Consider the following 17,475-nt stretch of genomic DNA (forward strand, 5'->3'; position numbering starts at 1 on the left):
GGCTGTTTATGTTTAATTCAGAGCTATCATCTGAAGATAATGCATTTCGGTAGTGATTTAGTGTTATAGCAGCCCCTTACAATCCAAATGTGATAGTCTGTTATAAATGGGGGAAAAAGGAGAAAGGATTTAAGAAACTTTTTAAGGGAATAAAAAGGACTTCTGATGGGGGGAAGCACACAACAATTTTTACCTGTTTTTGTTAGCTTGAGGGATGAAAAAAACAGAGGAAAAGCAGGAGTGGATGGCAGATTATATGAGCAAGAAGGAAGAATTCCAAATGAAGCTTTTTGGAAATTAGAGAGGAAATTTAAATAAGATTTGGTTGAGGATTGTGTATATTTAATTGTAATACTTTCCCCCGGACACCAAGGAGTGCTTCTACAGGGACAGGAACCAGAAGAGAGCTCAGCTGACACATTTAAGATAATTCATAGCTATCTACCATCGTCCCTTCTTCCTGCACTGACATCCATAGTATGGAACCCAAACCAGGAAGGCTTACACATTAGCTATGTAACCAGACAAGACACTTAACCTGCCTTTTCCTTAGTTTCTCCATCTGTAAAAAATGAGGTCCTTGGATTTCTAAAGTTCTTTCTAGTTCTAAATCTATAAGCCTATGAGAAGCCAAGCCACAAATTCTTAAGACAAATGCCTGATATAAGACACATTACATACATGTACACACACATATATAGACACATTTATGTACATACAGACACACATGTATACACACACACTCCACAGTGACAGGGAAAGGTGAACCAAAGTGCTAGCCGCTACACCTTCTTGCCTTTCCCACCTTACCCTCTCTTCACCATCACCACAATAGGGCACACCTACCATGCCTGAACATTCTCTTCACTCAGGCTAGGCTTTACGATTATATCAAAAATCTGCTTGCTTCTTGGTGTCCAAATACTCCCTCCAAAGATTTATACTCATTTGCTCCATCCTCAGCTGCTCCTGCTGTTGTGACAACAGTAGAGGGAACTCCCTTACCTCTTTTTCCCAAATCCATAGCATCTCATTCTCTTGACAGGGAAGACACTAGTGAATCTGAAAAAGATTTGAGTGAGTTGCATCTCCCTCGTATAACCTATCTTGCACACCACTGAGCCCCGGTTAAATTTTGGAGGAGACTTTAAGAGGCAATGCTAGTGAAGGGTTCTGCCATCAAAGTCAGAGAGATTTAGACAAAGAAGATCCACTGGTTAATTTCCATAACCAGTAATGCGGGACATGTAAGCTCTGTGGGGAAGTCTTAATCCTTATTATAAAGGTCTTGGAACAACTAAATAAAGCTTTTACTTACATTTATTTTTGGATGAAAGTTTAGTAAAAAGTTTAAATAAAAGCCATGTCTTTTGTTGTCCTGATAGGTGTTATGTTCAAAATGAGTGAATTGAAAAAAAAGGTAAACAGATTTCAGGAGCGCGCTCATAAACTTACTAAGCAACTTAATGATTCACTGCTGATGCTTGGAGTGATGATGCCTACTGGTAAGTGAGAGGGATTTGTCCTGATTTAATGAAAACCTTCTCATTGCAAAGCCATTACCGACAAGCATAATGAAGTCCTGTCTGAAGCCTGATTAAGAACCCTTGTTGTAAATGAGCCTGGAGACTGATTTAGTATCTTGCTGTAAAAGGATTCTGAATTGGGAGTGATGATATTCATTTTCTGTGATGCTAAAGTCTGTTCTCTTAAATACAAAAGACCCAAGTTACAGATTTTATGTAACCATTGAAATTGCTTTAGTTTTCAAGTTTCTTTACTTATTTCAAAACTTCAAGAATTCCTGATTGCATCCATATCTATGCTTCATCTACTAATAACTCATCCACACTTTAGGAGATAATCAATGAGATGCTGTGGCCCAGAAAAATTGTTACCTGGAGGCCAAACTTAACCGGTGACATGGCTCGTGAACTTAGCCAACCTGGTCCTCACATGGAAGACATGAAGTCTGTAATTAAAAGATTCATCCACAAATCTTTTTCAATGTAATGGAATGTAGTAGACATTATGATATGTATGGCATAGCCTTTGAGAGCTCAGGGTCACTTCTGTACCTTGATGAAGTCCAAGTAGGACTTGGGGTGGAGGATACTCTTGTTTTAATTTAACGACAAAATTTGCCATCGACATTCCCTTTAATGTTAGATTACAAGCTCCTTGAGGGCAGCCATTCTGTCTTGTTTCGTTTCTTTTTTTTTGTTTGTTTCTCTAAATCTTCACATAATGTTTTGTGCAAGCAATCAATAATACATAATCTGGTGCTGTGCTGAACCCAGAGGACACAAAGAACAGACACTACCCTCAAGGAACTTGTTTCTAATATGCACAATGTAGATGCTTAATAAACATTAGTTGAATTGATTTTTTAAAATGTGATGTCTTATACAGACCCTTACATTTTATGCTACAAAAGTCAAGTCTCCCAAGGCATAAGAAATTTGTTAAACTATCAGAAAGATAAAGGAACAAACAAAAAAAACCACTATGATAATCTGTTTTTCTCTTTTCTTCAATCATCAGAAGCTTGCATGAGAATGTTAAGTCTGTCATAAATGTGTGAATTTCAAGAATTCCTTCTTCATGATCTCCTTTATTGAGGCAATAAAACATTCTGAAATAGACTTTTCATGTTCTTAAGTCACATTTAGCCTTGGTTGGTTGGAAATGTAACATTAATTAAAAAATTTAAAAACAAAAATGTAAGGCAAATAGATTATACTGTGATTCAGAACCCATTCGTATCTTTCTCTCTTATTTAGCAATCTTCCTTTCCCCACTGAGATGCAAACTTTTTTTCCAATTTAATCTAACTAGATGCCTCCTACCTTAAGTAGAGAATGCCCTACTGTTTGAAACTCGGTAAAACTCAAGTCTTTAAATTGACAGAGCTTTGTCAAACCAGTGGGGTTTTTGAAAAGGACAAAATCATAATAAAGCGATAAAGGACTATTTATAAAATGGTATTTTAACTGGCTAGTTCATTGTCAAGATTGTCTAGACTACCTCTGAATTTGATTTCTCTGTGATGATTAATAATTCTTTATTCTGTTCTGTTATCAATATTCTTAATGGTGTATGGGAACACACTGTCTTTGCAGTACAATATAATTCAGACTGCAAACCGAAACTAAACATCAAAATGGATATTTTCCACATTTCATTTTATTTTGAAAGGGATATTTAGTTTCAGTTTGCAGTCTGAATTATATTGTACAGGACTTGATGTTTAATTGTCCCCTCCAACTCTCAAAGACTATTACGTAGAAGTTTCCAATCTGGATTGGTAGAGGGAGTTTCCTTACTGGGAGGGAGGTCACAACATCAGTGAAATCACAGGTCCTGTTTCTTGTTAGCTGTTTGATTATGATTAAGCCACTTGACCTATTCAAACTTCAGTTTATACACTTGCCAAATGAAGTGGTTGATTTAGATTGAAGTAGTGAATTTAGATCCATGTAGTGGAACGGACACTGAAGTTAGAGTAAGGAGAAAGGAGAGTTTGATTCTTGTCCTTTCACTTAATAGTCTTGTGACCATGGGCAAGTCACTTAGTCACCTTATCAATCAGCCTTGGTTTCATCATGTGTGGAATGGGTACAGTAATATCCATAGTGGCAACTAGATGGAAGTTCTTGGCTTGGAGTCAGGAAAGCTCATCTTTGTGAATTCAAATCTGGCCTCAGATACTTACTAGCTGCGTGACCCTGGGCAAGTCACTTAGCCCTGTTTGCCTCTGTTTCCTTATCTATAAAATGAGGCGGAGAAGAAAATGGCAAACCACTCTAATATCTTTGCCAAGAAAACCCCAAGCAAGGTCACAAAGAGTTGGACATGACAGAAATGACTGAAAAAATATCCATAGTTCCATTCCACAAAGAAACTGTTGTGGAGCTTCATTGAGATGCTTACAAATTAGAATGTACTATATAGATGTCACTTATTTATTGTTACTTTGATGATGACTGACAGGCATTTCTAGTCCTTTCTAGATCTTAACATCTTATGATCTATGTAAATGTGAACTTTATTATCTTTGGAATCGGGTACGGGGAAGTACAGACCCATGAATTCTTCAGTACAGAGAACTCCATAGTGGAAGCTACCTCCACTGATGCAGATGAGCAACTTGCCTGCCAATTAGATTCTTAGAGAATTACTTAAGGTACTGAGAAGCGACCTACTCATGGTCACATAGTTATTATGAATAAGATTTAGGACTTGAACCCAGTTCTTTCAGACTTCAAAGCTGTTTCTTTCCCCACCTTTCCATGCTGCCTCTGTTATAATTATGAGTAGTCTTTGAGAGTTGGAGGGCACAATGAGAAATCAAGTGTGAGGAGCAGGACTTGAACTTGGGTCTTTCTTATTCAAGGCTGAAATGAGAAGAAAAGGTCTACTGAAAAGTAAAGTTTATTGAAATTTGTTGTTCAGTTGTTCATTCATGTCCAACTCTTCGTGACCCAGTGTGGGGTTTTCTTGGCAAATTTATACTGGAGTGTCTATCGTTTCCACCTTCAGTGGATTAAGGCAAACAGAGGTTAAGTGATTTGCTCAAGGCCACACAGCTAGTAAGTGTCACAGTCTTGATATGAATTCAGGTCTTCCTGATTCCAGTTATTAAAAATAGTTGACCCTATTTTCAGTGGTTAAAAGGCACTTAGTAATTTGCCTCTAATAAAGAAAATTCATATTCTGTGTTTTTTTTTTACTAAAAGTATTGCATTTGTTACTAAAGAGATCAACATAATATGTTGTAAAACTCTAAACTTTCTGCAAAAGAAAGCCTTAAGAGATTTCCAGTCTTGTCTCCCGTAATTTGTAAGGAATATTACCATGCTGTGATAGTGTATGTAATTGTTTGCTCCTCTTGCAGAGGGGTCAATCCGTTTGTGTGATTATGAGGGGGTACATGTATGTTTGCATTTCAGGTACCCAGGAGACAGGACTAAAGACCAAAGAGATGGCAAGAGCTGCTAATGAGAGTGCCACAAGTACTTTGAACGACATTGTGGATTTCAGTCAGAAGCTGCTCAACACTTCATCTGCATTGTCCAGGGTTAATGAAACATTGAGAAAAACCAATCAGCTTCTCAGTGACTCATCACAGGCTAGTAAGTCTTGCTTCACTTTAGGAAAACCTTTGCTCAAATGCAAAATTTTGCTCTTGCCAAGCACAAAATCATGATTCAGTCTATGATCCAAAAAGAGTCTGCATAATGAAAAAAAGAATGTGTAGACTGCAGACTTTTAAAAATAAACTTTTCTTTAGTTCTTTGTGCTCTGTGTGAATTTTTCACACATCTATTAAAGGTTGTTGAGAGAGGGTTGCCCAGAATTTTGTCCCATGCATTCCAGTAATGAGCAATTAATTTCTCTCCATTCTTTTCTTTTCCTTCATAGCTGTGTTGGTTGAAAGGAAAGTAAAAGAAGTGAAAACACAAGCCAACCTTTTATTTGATCGTTTGAAGCCTTTGAAAATGCTGGAGGAGAACTTGAACAGGAACCTGTCTGAAATTAAAGAGTTGATCAGTCAGGCCCGAAAGCAGGCAGCATCTGTAAGTACAAAAATACAGAAACAGCTTTCAGTGATAAAGAATTCCTTGTGCCCTTTTCATTTGAAGGATATTTAAAGCTAAGACTTTCAGCTTTCATGCCTTTGAATTCCTGCTTTTGTGCTCAGGTTATAGAAGTCTCATAACATACAAAAGTCTTATAATGCAGACTAGTTTCTGTGTTTTTTTTTAAGTTCATTCAATGACCTATTAGTATGGGTCTGAGAATCAGTATGCTTTATCAGCTTCATTATTTCTCACATGCTACTTTGTAACTACTCCTGTCTCTTTCCTTATTTATAATATTTTAAGCGGGCAGCTAGGTGGCACAGTGGATGGAGTCAGTAAGACTCGTCTTCCTGTAGTCAAATCTGGCCTCTGATACTAACTAGCTGCGTGACCCTGGGCAAGTCACTTAATCCTGTTTGCCTCAGTTCCCCCATCTGTAATGAGCTGGAGAAGGAAGGGGCAAACCACTCCAGTATCTTCACCAAAAACACCCCAAATAGAGTAACAAAGAGTCAAACATGATTGGCAACGACAACGTGCAATAAATGTTGAATTGTGAAACGTTTTAAGAATATATAATGGAGGGAATGAAGGTCACTCACAAATAAATCTTGTGCCTCCCACAAATTATATGTGTGTGTGTGTGTGTGTGTGTGTGTGTGTGTGTGTGTGTGTGTGTGTATGAATGAGAATATCTTTACCATCATTGGTACACTAGCTCATTTGGTGGAGCGTGTCACCCATCTTGGAAGAAAATGCAATATTTGAGAAACATGGCCTCATGGTTTTACTACAAAAAAAATTAATGATAGTTCTTTGGCACTGATGTTTCAGTGAAACAGTAGTGTTGCTGAAGATATCTGCTGTTAGTCTGTCTATGGACAGAATAGCAATATCTGTGACTGTTAGATCTACCATCCTTACCCTTTCTAGCCTGGAGACACGGTTAGGCTATCTAGATTCCCTCAGTTTTGGGAAATAATACCTAGCTATGCTGCGCCTAAAAACAAACAAAAAACCAACAGCATCAAAAACACTTAAATGTTTTTTGATACTAGATAGGGATTAGAGGTGTGATTTTATTGTCTTAAAGGACTTCCTGGCTGAAGAAGTTCCTTCTAACAAAGCAGCTGGTCACTTTCACTGCAACTTATTGGCTTAGAGAGTTGTCTAGGACTCAGAAGTTAAGTGACTTGATTGGCTAGAATGTGTCAGAGAAGGCAGGACTTGACTCCAAGTCTTCTTGGCTAAAAGGATGGCTTTCTACCCACTGTACTATGTTGCCTCTCTGACAACGATTTGTTTAAAAACCACTTAAAACATTCATTTATCCAATAAATGTTCATAGAATACTAAACTCTAGGCACTAGACCACATGCTATAGGAGATTCAAAGGTGAATAAAGCTCATCGTCTACAATTTAGTAGGGGTGATAAGACATAGTATATGAAGAAAATATATAAATAGTAACAAACATTACTAGAGTATAAGGAAATATATGGCAGCTAGGTGGTACAATAGATAAGAGCACCACGCCTGGAGTCAGGAAGATTCATCTTCCTGAGTTCAAATCCAGCCTCAGACACTTACTTAGCTGTGTGACTTTGAGCAAATCACTTAACCCTGTTTGCCTCAGTTTCCTCATCTGTAAAATGGACTGGAGAAGGAAATGGCAAACTTTCCCAATATCTTTGCCAAGAAAACCCCAAGTGGTGTCCCAAAGAGTCAGACATGCCTGAAAAAAACCTTAAAAACAACCAATGAAGTATATGATAAATGCTATTAAAAACATATAGGAATTCAAAGGAGGGAGAGTGTATTTTCAGCTAGAGTAATCTATGAAGACTTTTTTTCTGCCATTCGTTTGACCACCATCTTAATTCCACCTCTTGTCACCTCTAAATTGAATTATTGTGATAGAGTCCTCACTAGTCTCACTGTACCAGCCTCTCACCTCTCCAATCTGTCTTACATAATGCTGTCAAATTGATATCCTTTACGCACAGAGCTAGCTATATCATTCCCCCACTCAAGAAGTTTCAGTGGCCATTTAATTACTTTGTGATTAAAAAGAAATTCTCACCTTGTCATTTAAAGCCCTTTACAATTTAACTAATAAGGTAATTGTATAGATTCCTGATCATAAATGCTTAAAACACTCATTAAAAATGTGTCCCGTACAAAATGGTGTTTTAACATCCAACGATGCAATTCCCATTTTTAAGCTTTCTTACATTTTTTTTTAAAAATCTGCTCTGTTCACACTCTTTGTGAAAGCCATAGCATTATCTAATTGTCAGGAGAGGAAACCCATTTGACCATGACCGCTAGTGAAAATCAGTTACTAAATCACGTTTCTCTTTTTCACTTTTGGCTATTTGAGAGCGTTTGGTGCTAAATAACTGAAATATGTTTGCCCTTTACTTTTTTTTCAGATTAAAGTGGCTGTATCTGCAGATCGAGACTGTATCCGTGCCTACCAGCCTCAGATATCCTCTACCAACTATAATACCTTAACGTTAAATGTTAAAACCAGTGAACCTGATAACCTCCTGTTCTACCTGGGTAGCAGTGCCAGTGTAAGCAATCAGGGCTATGGAATACAAATTAAGAATTGACTTGTAACTTTATTTTTCTGTAGAGTCGACTCATTTTTTGTGGGTGGCAGAAATAGGGGGTTGGTGACATTAGGAAGAGTAGTATCACTAGGCTTCCATGGAACTGTCTTTTCACCAGAGTAATGGCATTAGCCAAAAAGTATCTACAGTACTATGAGGATAAATGTGCCACCTTTGAATGTGCAGTTAATTTTCACCTTAACCTTCTGCCATATTAAGGGAACTCTTCTTGTCACCCCTGAAATTTTTTGAAGGGACCAAGCTTTTATTATGTTCTTGAAAAGTATATGTCATCTTTTCTTAGTGTCCAATTGGATCACAGTGAAATGTAGCTTTAGGAATTAACTTTAAAAATGTGTCTGTGGTCCATGTTCATGATATGTTTTACTATTGTTTTTTGTTCCTACAATACAGAGTCAGATTCAGTTGGTGCTTCCTAGATTTAAAAATAGGGAAAGGAATACATGAAAAACCCTTGTCAGGCTGCAAGTGACCTTGAGGAAACAAAAATTTATTGGGCTTTTTTTTGTATGTGCAGGAGAGAAGTAGGATGATGGATTTTCAAGGTAAAGAGCTACTGTAGCTGCTAGTAAAGTGATCATGTGAATACTAAAGAAAGAGAATTGGGTATATGATTTTTAAAATACGAAATAATTGAAGAACGCTTGCTTTGAAATGAAATTGGTTGAACAAAACCTACCATTATGCAAAACTCATTCATTTTCAATGTCTTCTCCATCCCATCTCCTCACTCCTAGTCTGACTTTCTTGCTGTTGAGATGCGTCATGGCAAAGTGTCCTTCCTTTGGGATGTAGGCTCTGGGTCTGCGAGATTGGAATTTTCAGACTTTCCGATAGATAACAATAAATGGCACCGGATATATGTAACCAGGTAATGGAGATCTTTCAAAGTAATTATGCTAAAATGAGCTTCAAAGCCCTTCTTTCAACTTTATCAGTAGGAAAGCATATTTGTTGCTGAATTGTTTTTCTCTGCTATATGGAATGGCAAGGGCTTATATGTGTGTGTGTGTGTGTGTGTGTATACATATATATGTATATATGCATATACATATATATATCAAAGAAAACATTATTCCAATTATCATGAGAATTTTGGATTGCCTGAGGTATCTACATTGCTAAACCAGTCTAGAGAAAGCAAAATGTAATCTGCCTTATTTAATGAGATCAACTTTCTGTCCTCCAAACTCTTTTGTAGAGCAAACATTTGTTGATCTTTCGAAGTCCAGTTCATGTTCTACTTTCTCTTTGGGGTCTTTTCTGATGCCTCTGGCCCGTAATAATAATAATTAGCTAATATTTATAAAGTGCTTACTATGTGCCAGACACTATGCTAAGCACTTCACAATTATTATCCCGTTCCATCCTCAGTATAACCAACTCTTGGTGATAGGTGCTATTATTTATCCCCATTTTACAGATGAGGGGACTGAGACAGACAGAGGTTAGGTGACTTGCTCAGGGTCACATGGCTAGTTTCTGAGACTGGATCTGAACTTAAGTCTTCCTGATGATCTTCTTCCTTTCATCACTCATATATATTGCTTATGATGCATATTTTGGCACTTAATCACATACTGTTATGTATTATTGTTTATCTGGTTCTTTTTTGTGGGTCTTGGTGAGTTCTCTTCCCATACCCCAACTAAATTGTAAGATCCTTGAAGGGGGGAACTGGGTTTTCTGCAGCACCCAGAATAGTTCTCTGGCCTGAGTGGATATTTAATATTTGTTGAGTTGAACTCGGTTGAACTTCAGGAAGTATTTATTATGTAATTGTTTGTGATTATTAGATTTGGGAACACTGGCTCATTGAGTATAAAGGAAATGAGCTCTACCCAGAAGCCATTAACCAAAACTGCTAAATCCCCCGGGACAGCTAATGTGCTGGATGTAAACGAGTCAACATTAATGTTTGTTGGAGGACTTGGAGGACAAATAAAGGTAAAACTTACTAAGTTCTACATAACATGCTGACTTTGCTTGCAAATGAATTACTTTCTGAATAAATAAGACTCTCTTGTCTTTCGTGCTTAGTTTAGATAGGTAAACAAAGGGCTTAAGGAATAAATTGTTTGTTGGTCTTCATCTGGAGTAGGAACCCATGACCTATTTTGGTAGTTGGAGTCACTTTTCAAGGGGGCAAAAAGTTTGAGGTTTCGGAATTTTGTATTTGCATAAGGATCTCTTCTTCCTTATCTGATAGTTTTGGGCTTTAATCAGAGCTACCCAGTAGCATCTTTGAATTCATTAGGGAGCATTTACTAAGCACTTAATATATGCCAGGCACTGTGCTAATAGTATCTCACTTGATCCTCAAAACAACCCTGGGAGGTAGGTGCTTATATTATCTCCATTTTACAGATGAGGAAATGGAGGCAGGCAGAGATTAAATGATTTTCCCAGGGTCATATGGTTAGTGAGTGTCTGAGGCTGACTTTGAACTCGGGGTTTCCTGACTGCAGGACTATTCACTGCACCACTTAGTTGAGAAATTTAAACATTTCTCACCAAATAAAGCTCGAAGAGACTGATGTAGCTCATGTTCTGATGTGACCATCCCTACCCCTAACCACACTGACATAAAAGGTGGCTCCTTCCTCTCCCGTCAAGGTCAGATAGCCCTGAGGAGTTGAGGAGTTGTCTTCTATTGGTTCTATTACTTTTTGTTGTATTTCTGTTCTCATGAACTCACAACTCATGAGCCTCTACTGGAGTGCTCCCTGCCATGATTATCAGCTGATATCAACTAATCATCTGGAATTAATTAGATGGATGTTAGAAGAAGATATTGAAAGGTTTGTGCAAAACAGACCCCACAAAAATCTGTGATAAATTCCCTTGTCGATGCATACAAGAGAAAGTGGGCTCAAGCTAGGTCACATGTAGCAAAGGTTCCCAGGTTCTGGAAATTCTTTTGCTAGAGTCCTCAAGATGCTCCTTTTAGGTGTAATGTAACTTTTCTGCTGGGGTATTTGTAGAGCCTTGGAGCTACATCCTCTCTCCTTGGCTTCTAATTCGGACACTATCAGTGCTGCTAGGATGTAGATGGAAAGACCAGAAGTACATCCTCCTCTGGCCAAAGTGGTGAGAAGAGGAACCTGAGACCAAGACTGAGGACAAGAACTGGGGCTCTGTGCTATCCCTTCCACTCCCCTTCTCAGAGAGTCTTTCTCAGGAGATAGCAGGAATGTTCTCTCCTTTATGCTTTCAAAAATTCAACTCTTTGGGTTCTAAAGTAGCTCCTTTGAACTACAAGGGATATTTCCAAGTCCCTCATTCAATCGGAATAGACTTTCTTTAGCACCTAGTGAGATGCTTAGATTCTGTTCACACCAAGTGAACAATTAAGCTGTTTTCTCACCTAATAAATGTATCTAGGATTTTGGATCTTATCAGTTAGTTTGAGCAGACTGGGGTAATTGTCTAGGCCAGAGGTGTCAAATTCAAGTAGAAACAGGGTTCATAAAACTGTACATAAGGATTTATTCAGCTGCATAGTAACATAATATTATGTAACATTTATGGCATAAAATTTATGATATTTAATATTGTTTTGTTTCACCAAAATATTGTCTTTTTTTCTGTTTTAGAAGTCACCTGCTGTGAAAGTTACTCATTTTAAAGGATGCATGGGAGAGGCATCTTTGAATGGAAAATCTATTGGCCTATGGAACTATATTGAAAGGGAGGGGAGATGCAATGGCTGTTTTGGAAGGTAATGCTTGCCCTCTTTAACATGTACAACGTCGTCATTTTAGTGTTAGATAACAACATAATTGATTTATGTTGGGCAGGGCCTGCAATTTCAGTAGTGTGGACTGCTTCCAATATGGAAACCCTGTCTATGGTTGTAGATAAGCAATTTATCTCAAACTGATGATCTTATAGAAATGTCTGGGATATTGAGTTTAAGTGACTTGTCCATTGTCCCACAGAAAGGGCAGTACATTACGCTACCTCTCTGAATATTTACATATACATATATCAATATTTTTAAAAGACTGACAAATCTTTGATGCTGGCTACTCTGTTGCCAGTTAAATTTCATAGTAATGTTGTTTTTCTTTGGAAGCATGTTTCATTTTTTAAAATCTTCCTAAGAAATATAGTACTTTGTAGCAGCATCGAATGCCGTAGGTTATATAATTTATACATGAATCATAAAAGATATTTTGAAATTTCTACATGTATAAATTTATCTTGAAACTTCATCTGTAAGAATCTCCCTGTCTCTGAATAGAGCATCTGAGGCCAGATTTGATTTTGGGATGATGAGTCTTCCCAAAGTCTGGCGCTTTATCCACTGTGCCGCCTGAGAAGATGAGTCTTCCCTACTCCACTGTGCCACCTAGGTGCCCTATAAAATACCTAGGCCACTTAGCATAAAGAAGTCTATACAGTATTTTAAAATCTATCTTTGGGTAGGTTTTAAGATATTAGATTAGATTAGACTAGATAGATAATAAAGACTTTAGCTAATTAAAGTATCTAATTTTTCATTCAATCATAATTATATGTAAGATCTTCCTAATATCTAACCCAACTCAATTTTGCCATAGCCAAAAATCAGTTTCTTCCTTTTGATCTGCTGGAAATAGAGAACAACTGTCCAGTGTCCTCTAGGTACCCTATGTAATCGTGCTATTTACTTAGTGAACCTTCCCTTATACTTCTCTTTTCCATCAAAATCAATCTTATTCCCTTTAACCATACAGGACATATTTCCTAGAATTTGCCACCATGGCAGAGCACCTTCAACCATTAAAGAAATATGAGCCTATGATATAATTTTACCCATTAATGGGTTCCATTTCTATAAAACCTAATGGAACTCAGCCTGAATATATGTTCTGGTTCAGATACATAATAATTAACTAGAAAAAAGACAAGTCATTGAGCAACCAATATTGCTTCTTGAAACTCCCTCTTTTTGTCGTTTTTATGGATGTCATTTACTTTTTAAGTCACTATTATGGTTGCATTTGTATTATGTGATTTATAGTTTAGAGTTTATTTAATTCAGGCTTTTTATGTGGCCACTCTTTCCCTTTATATTACTGTTTAAAAGTTGGAATGCCAAATGGTTTTGTATTTAGGTACTTGTAGATAATGTAAATTTTTCCTGCCATGAGATTGTGTTTTTATAGCTAACTCCTCAAAGTATCAGTATTATTTCTTAATTAAATTCAACCAACGTTAACTAAGAACCCATCACGAACAGAGGTGTAAACCAGGACCTGAAGGAGATAACAAGAGTTAAATCCTTCTTGATCTCTTAATCACTCACTCAGGTTCTAGCTTCATTTCCTTCCCTTTGTCTTGACCCTGTTATTAGCCATTTCAACAAGGCATTATTCTCTATCCTTAGCCCTCTGCTCTCTTTATCCTTCATTACCCATCTTTCTAAACCTGCTTGATCCAATGCTAGAGTATTGTGGAAAGACAACCAGATTCAGGGGCAGAGGACCTTATTCCAAATGCCAGCTCTGTTATTTAATAGTTGGGTGACCTTGAGCAATAACTTATCTTCTCTGGGCCTTGGTTTTTTCATTTCTAAAAATAAGAGGATTGGGCTAGATGAGGTCTAAGGTGCCTTCCAAATCTCAATATTATAATTCTACGAAGCCTGCTTTGCCCTCACCCTCTCCCTCCTTCCCTTCCACTCTAGCAGTACCCTGCTCGAAGAAGATACAAAACCCTCCCCAGTTCACTCTTTCATCTGCCATCTCTATCTGTCGGTTCCTTCCTCGTGCCTACAACCCTGCTTATTACCCCTGCCCCCCCCAAATCTAAAGGAAAAACAAACTAAACAAACCTTGTCCTTGATTATGCCAATTCTCAAGTTGTTTTATCAAGAGATTAGGATGCTACAGGGCTGAGAGAGTAAGCCAGACCCAGGTGCTCTTTTCATGAGAGTATTTTCTCTCCAGCTCTTGCTGTTGTGAGGATGGCTGCAAAGGAGGCTAATGACTGTAATTCCACAGAGATGTTTAGAGGTGTCTGAAAGAAAGCAAAGGGCTGGAGTATGTGTCATTAAGGGTGGATGGATCCCATCCCAGGTGCTGTGACTATAACGATATGACTGGAAAGGCAATGACTGAGGCAGTGGGTCTGCTGAGTGGATGTTTTGGGTATACATTTTGTTCTGAGAGAGATATACAGGTGTGATGCTTGGCACCAGGTGTGACATGAGACCAGAGTGAAAGGTGAGTGAGTATGGAGGCCAAGAACACTGCTATACTATGTATATGTGTATGTATGTACATTTGTGTGCAAATTTAGGTGCATATATGTATGTATATATATATATATATATATATATATATATATATATATATATGGTGGGGTCATAGGACTTGTGGTCTAGTTGCTAGTCTTTCCCATTATGAAAAGTCAAAAGAACAGATTGTAAGAAGAAGGGATCTGAATCCTGAACAGTTGAGATCATTGCATCTTTTGAGAGCGAGGGTATGATCTGAAACACACTTCTCCATGCACTATTTCTACTTGCTCCCCCATTCAATCAATTCTGTGACTTGTCCTCACCATTCTATTAAAGCCCCATTCTCCAAGGTCATTTAACAACCTCTTAATTGTAAATTCCAATGCTCTTTTCTCAGTCTTCATCCTTCTTGAACTGTCTTCTGCATGACACTGTTGACCACTTATTCCTTCTGCTTACTTTCTCTTCTTCTGCAACATTTCTCTTTCTCATTTTTCCTCCCACCTGTCTAATGGCTCCTCCTCAGTCTTGTTTGTTAATTTATCATCCTTCCCCTCTCCCCTGCTGGCTCTTTCCTCACTTTTCTTTTGCTCCCCTTCTATCTTCTCACCCTTGGAATATAATCCACTCCTCTGATTCTACTTATTACCTTCATGCAGGTGGTTCCCAAGTTCTTATATCCAGCTCCAACCTCCAATGTCATATCTCTAGCTATCTATTAGACATCCTTGAAATCCCACCAGCTCTTTAAACTCAATATTTCCAAAACTGAAATTCCTACTCTTACTCTTCCTTTCAAATTTGATATTACTGCTCATTGTACCACAAATCTCCCAGTAGCTCACCTTTAACTTCAGGGACTTCTTAGACTCTTCCTTATCCTTCATCTCCCATATCTAATCAGTTGCTAATTCTTGATTCTTTCCCCATAATATCTTTTACATCTGTCCAACAGTGTGTTGTTAAATGTATAACAACCAGCTCTCCTGGGGGAGAGAGGGAGGAAAGACCACCCACAACACAATTAAGTTTAATCTTGTTATTAACTTTTTCTTAAATAATTTCTTAGCCCTAGATAATCAGAAAGACAATAAATCAAGCCCTCATTTGTCGTGTTTTCTGATTTCTGAGGTGTCAATACTCGCACTGAAAATTTAACAATCAACTCTGAAGCCCTTTTCAGTTGTCTCTAGCACACCCTTGCATTTCTCTCTTTCTCTCTCTCTCTCTCTCTCTCTCTCTCTCTCTCTCTCTCCCTCCATCCATATTAAATTACTCTACGATTATAGAATCATAGATGTAGACTGGAGAGGACTTCACATGCCATGTAGTCACAGATGAGGAAACTGAGGTCACGGCAGGTTGTGATTTGCCAAAGGTCTTACAGGTTGAGATGGAATTTGAACCTAACTCCTGCTCCAGACACGCTGTAATAATTTTCACAGTACTATGCCTCAGGCTCCTTCTTCTCTTGCAATAACCTCCTAATTGGTCTCCTTGCTTTCCTCTTCTCCTTTCCGCTCTCCTATCCATCTTTTATAAAGATGTCAAAACAAGAATATTTCTAATTAGCAGACCTGATCATCACCTTCTCTTCCTCAGGAACATTCAGTGACTCCACCTTAACTATAGTATAAAATAGACACTTCTTGTTTTGGCATTTAAAGGTCTTCAGCAGAGTGGCTAGAGCGATCAGCTCAGTGTCAAGAAGTCCTGAGTTCGAATTTGACCTCAGACACTTACTAGCTGTGTGACCCTGGGCAAGTCACTTAATTTCTGTTTGCCTCAGTTTCCTCAACTATAAAATGGAGACAATAAGCGCACTTCCCTTTCAGGGTGTGAAGATCACATGGATAATATTTGTAAAATGCTCAGCAGGGTGCCTGGCACATAAACGTTGTTATATAAATGCCTATTCCCTTCCATTTCCTTTATTCCCCTTCATACATTCTCTGTTCACATTCATAGATTATGTTAAAATTTATAAAGCACATTTCTTACAATAAGCTTTTGAGATTCAGGAGTGTAAATATCATCCATATTTTACAGATAAGGAAACTGAGGCTCAGATAGATTAGTAATTTTTCTCTGGTGACATAACTATTAAACGTTAGAGCCAGGATTTGAACTTAGATCTGATTATATTCTACTATACTGTGCTGCCCTCCAAGTTCCATTTCAGTTGCTATCTTGAGACTTCATAAAGTCTTCCCAGCTCCCCGCAAGTGAAAGTGGCCAACTTCCTCTTCTTATTTCTCTAGAATATTTTGTCTGCATTCATTCTACCTTTTATCATACTATTTGAGTATCTATCGGCTCTTCTTTATTAAATGATAAACCCCTTGATGGCAGAGATGGTGCCATTTTTCTGCGTTTGTCTCCCTAGTTCTTAGCATTTTTAGGGTCTTCATAAGTGCTTATAGAATTGAATTTTGGTGAATTGTCATAATCTTTGCTTTCAATGAACTTACAGTTGAGTAGAGGGATACCACAAAGGGATAGTAGTACTATGCAGTTGTCTTTATTCAGTCATTTTCAGTTGTGTCCAACTTTTAGGGTTTTCTTGGCAAAGCTACTGGAATGGTTTGCATTTTCTTCTCCAATATGCACTGCTATGTAATAGGAGCACTAAAGAGGCAAAAAATTAATTTCTTGGGGAGGTCCGAAGAGGGAGATTTTACTGATGGGGCATTTGTGGAAGGTGTCATGGAGGAGGTGGCAATGGGCTTTAAAAGATGGATGGTAATTTTAATAGGGGCAGGGAGAAAGGCATGGAGAACAATGTGAGCACAAGTGTGTAGGTAGGAAAGCACATGTTTGGGAGAAAGAGTAGCTCTCTTTGGAATGTTCAGTGAGTGAAGGGGATGATATAACATGAGATGACTATTCTCTGTCCCTCAGCCCTCTGGACTCTGCTATCTCCATTGATACTTACTGGGGAGGTCAGATTTTGGAGGGTCCAGAATGCCAGGTTTGAATTCTAGTTGGTAGACAGTTGAGCAATGACATGACTAGAGAGTTA

General features: G+C 38.0%; 1 protein-coding gene across 1 annotated transcript in view; it reads left to right on the plus strand.

The window, feature by feature from the left end:
- LAMA1 (laminin subunit alpha 1) overlaps window positions 1-17,475 on the plus strand; it is a 193,764-nt gene that overhangs the window by 138,138 nt on the left and 38,151 nt on the right. The window contains exons 42-48 of the mRNA XM_036764599.1: window positions 1,386-1,505; window positions 4,953-5,135; window positions 5,425-5,579; window positions 8,021-8,164; window positions 8,962-9,095; window positions 10,021-10,171; window positions 11,821-11,945. Of these exons, the coding sequence (XP_036620494.1) occupies window positions 1,386-1,505; window positions 4,953-5,135; window positions 5,425-5,579; window positions 8,021-8,164; window positions 8,962-9,095; window positions 10,021-10,171; window positions 11,821-11,945 (1,012 nt within the window). The remainder of the gene's footprint in view (window positions 1-1,385; window positions 1,506-4,952; window positions 5,136-5,424; window positions 5,580-8,020; window positions 8,165-8,961; window positions 9,096-10,020; window positions 10,172-11,820; window positions 11,946-17,475) is intronic.

This window comes from Trichosurus vulpecula, chromosome 1 (assembly GCF_011100635.1).
Source record: "Trichosurus vulpecula isolate mTriVul1 chromosome 1, mTriVul1.pri, whole genome shotgun sequence".
Lineage (NCBI taxonomy): Eukaryota > Metazoa > Chordata > Mammalia > Diprotodontia > Phalangeridae > Trichosurus > Trichosurus vulpecula.